At 41.1% G+C, this 1,907-nt stretch overlaps 1 protein-coding gene across 2 annotated transcripts in view; it reads right to left on the bottom strand.

Annotated features, from left to right (window-relative positions):
- The window catches only part of fam207a (family with sequence similarity 207 member A), a 10,461-nt gene that overhangs the window by 5,342 nt on the left and 3,212 nt on the right, over window positions 1–1,907 (bottom strand). The window contains exon 2 of one of the 2 annotated variants that reach the window (XM_015369077.1): window positions 254–359. In XM_015369077.1, coding sequence (XP_015224563.1) covers window positions 254–359 — 106 coding nt within the window. The remainder of the gene's footprint in view (window positions 1–253; window positions 360–1,907) is intronic. The other variant, XM_015369078.1, reaches the window with a different exon arrangement.

Genomic DNA, 1,907 nt, shown 5'->3' with positions numbered 1-1,907 from the left:
AAGCTGGGCTCTCTGGTGCCCTCTGTTGGCAGGAGGCAGAGAAGTCTAAGAAACATTCCACACTTTTTTCCATTCTGGGGAAAAGACACCAAATGATCCGGTTCTGTCTGGTCAGAACCCCCCCGCCCCGTTCCTGCACACTGCTGGTCAGCAGCTTCGGGTCCTACATGACTGCAGAGGGGCAGGTTCGTTCAAGCTAGAACAGGTTCTGTTGGGTCCGGTGGGGCTAACGGGTCGGACGTGTGGTTCTTACCGGTGTTGGTTGGCTGGACCTGGGGGGGTTCCTCAAGGCTGAGTGTCTGGACCAGAGACGCTGCGGGGATCTTGGTGGCTGCAAATACCCCAGAAGGAAAGGAGCTCTGAGAAACAAAGAGAGAAACAAGATGGCGGCACGGTGGATCGACGGCTGGCAGCAGCTGGAAAAACGCCGCTGTCTGCAGACCTTTCCAGAACCAGGACAGCTAAATCTAGATGGCGATTATTGTTTACCAAAATTGAAGTTTTATTTCGACTATCCTTTGCGCTAACTCCAAGATCGCGGACGTTTCACTTTGTGAGATTGTTACGGGATTTAAATGTAAACACTTTGTGAAAAAGTGTTTACTTCAGCTTGTATGCGTGGATCCGCTAGCTGTACCTCTCTGTACCTTTCTGTGTGGCGACAAACCCACTTCAAGCGCTATACCGCCACCTACAGGGCTGGAGGGGGAAACGCAGTGACCTAGTCTTGATTATAAATCAGCGCCTTTGCAATTTTAAAACTGTTTTTTCTTAATTGAGATTAAATTGCAAATGTAATTAATTGCCCTGGCCTAGCATGTGGATGCCAAGGTGTTTTCGTGATGGGGCCTCATGAAGTCTCCATCACCAGATATTATCCGGCCTGCTTTAATAACCCCATGCTAACATTTGTACAACTCGTTTATCTTTCTGTTAAAATATTTACAAGATTAAACACGCAACTTTACGAGTAAAAAAAAACCCAATTTAGGAGATTAGAAACATGAAAATTTAGAAGGAAACCAGTTTGAAAAAAAAAGGGAAATTTAACAGATTATAAACATCCAAATCCAGAAGAGTGTAGCAGATTTAAGAGAAGAAACATGTAATTTTCTGAGATTATAGACATGCAACATGCAAATTAGTCATTAAATTCCAATAATCCAGGATCAAACGACCTGAACGAACCTTTTCTATACAAAAAGCATCAGTTTTTAAAGCCTTATTATTCCAGATCAGAAATCTGTTGTTTTCCACAACAGCAGCAAACAGGTCTATATAGCTGGCAGGGATAAATAGAATATTTAAAATGATTTATTTGGACGTGTTTGAAGCTACGAAGCTTAAATTGTGTAAAACCTACAGAATTTATACAAATATCTCCAGAAGATGGAAGATCTTAGCTTTCAAATCAGACGCATCACCAACATGTGGGCTTTATATCTATTATTATGCTATATGGGGAGCCAATTCATTAACATACAGGCTATCAAAAGGTTTAATGGAGAGACTCTGAATTAATGTGATGAAATCTGCTTATTTTTTTCTTTTATCCGGTATCTGGGTTTTATTAGGAATGTTTTTATTCAGAAACGGTGAGTTTCCAGCTGCCACCATAGATGTCATATACATAGACGCCTCATTGGACGCTGGCTGACGTGCCTGGAGGGCGACCATCTTGGGTCAGTTCAGACAGCTGCTGTCAGAATGAACAGGAGGCTCCTTAGATCTTATTTTAATCTCATGCCTTTATACATTTTTCTAACTGTTTTTTTAAATCATTATTTTTGCAGATGTGTACATTTGTTCTTTGTTCAGTTAATGAGGAGAAAAAGCATCTATTTACCATTCACTACCAATTTACAAAGAATCCCCTGCAATGACACACAATAAATTATATAAAATTA

The sequence above is a fragment of the Cyprinodon variegatus genome, unplaced genomic scaffold (assembly GCF_000732505.1).
Source record: "Cyprinodon variegatus isolate N-32 unplaced genomic scaffold, C_variegatus-1.0 Scaffold2438, whole genome shotgun sequence".
In the NCBI taxonomy this organism is placed as follows: domain Eukaryota; kingdom Metazoa; phylum Chordata; class Actinopteri; order Cyprinodontiformes; family Cyprinodontidae; genus Cyprinodon; species Cyprinodon variegatus.
The sequence above is the reverse complement of the archived record's forward strand: the minus strand, read 5'-3'. Positions and strand labels throughout refer to the sequence as shown.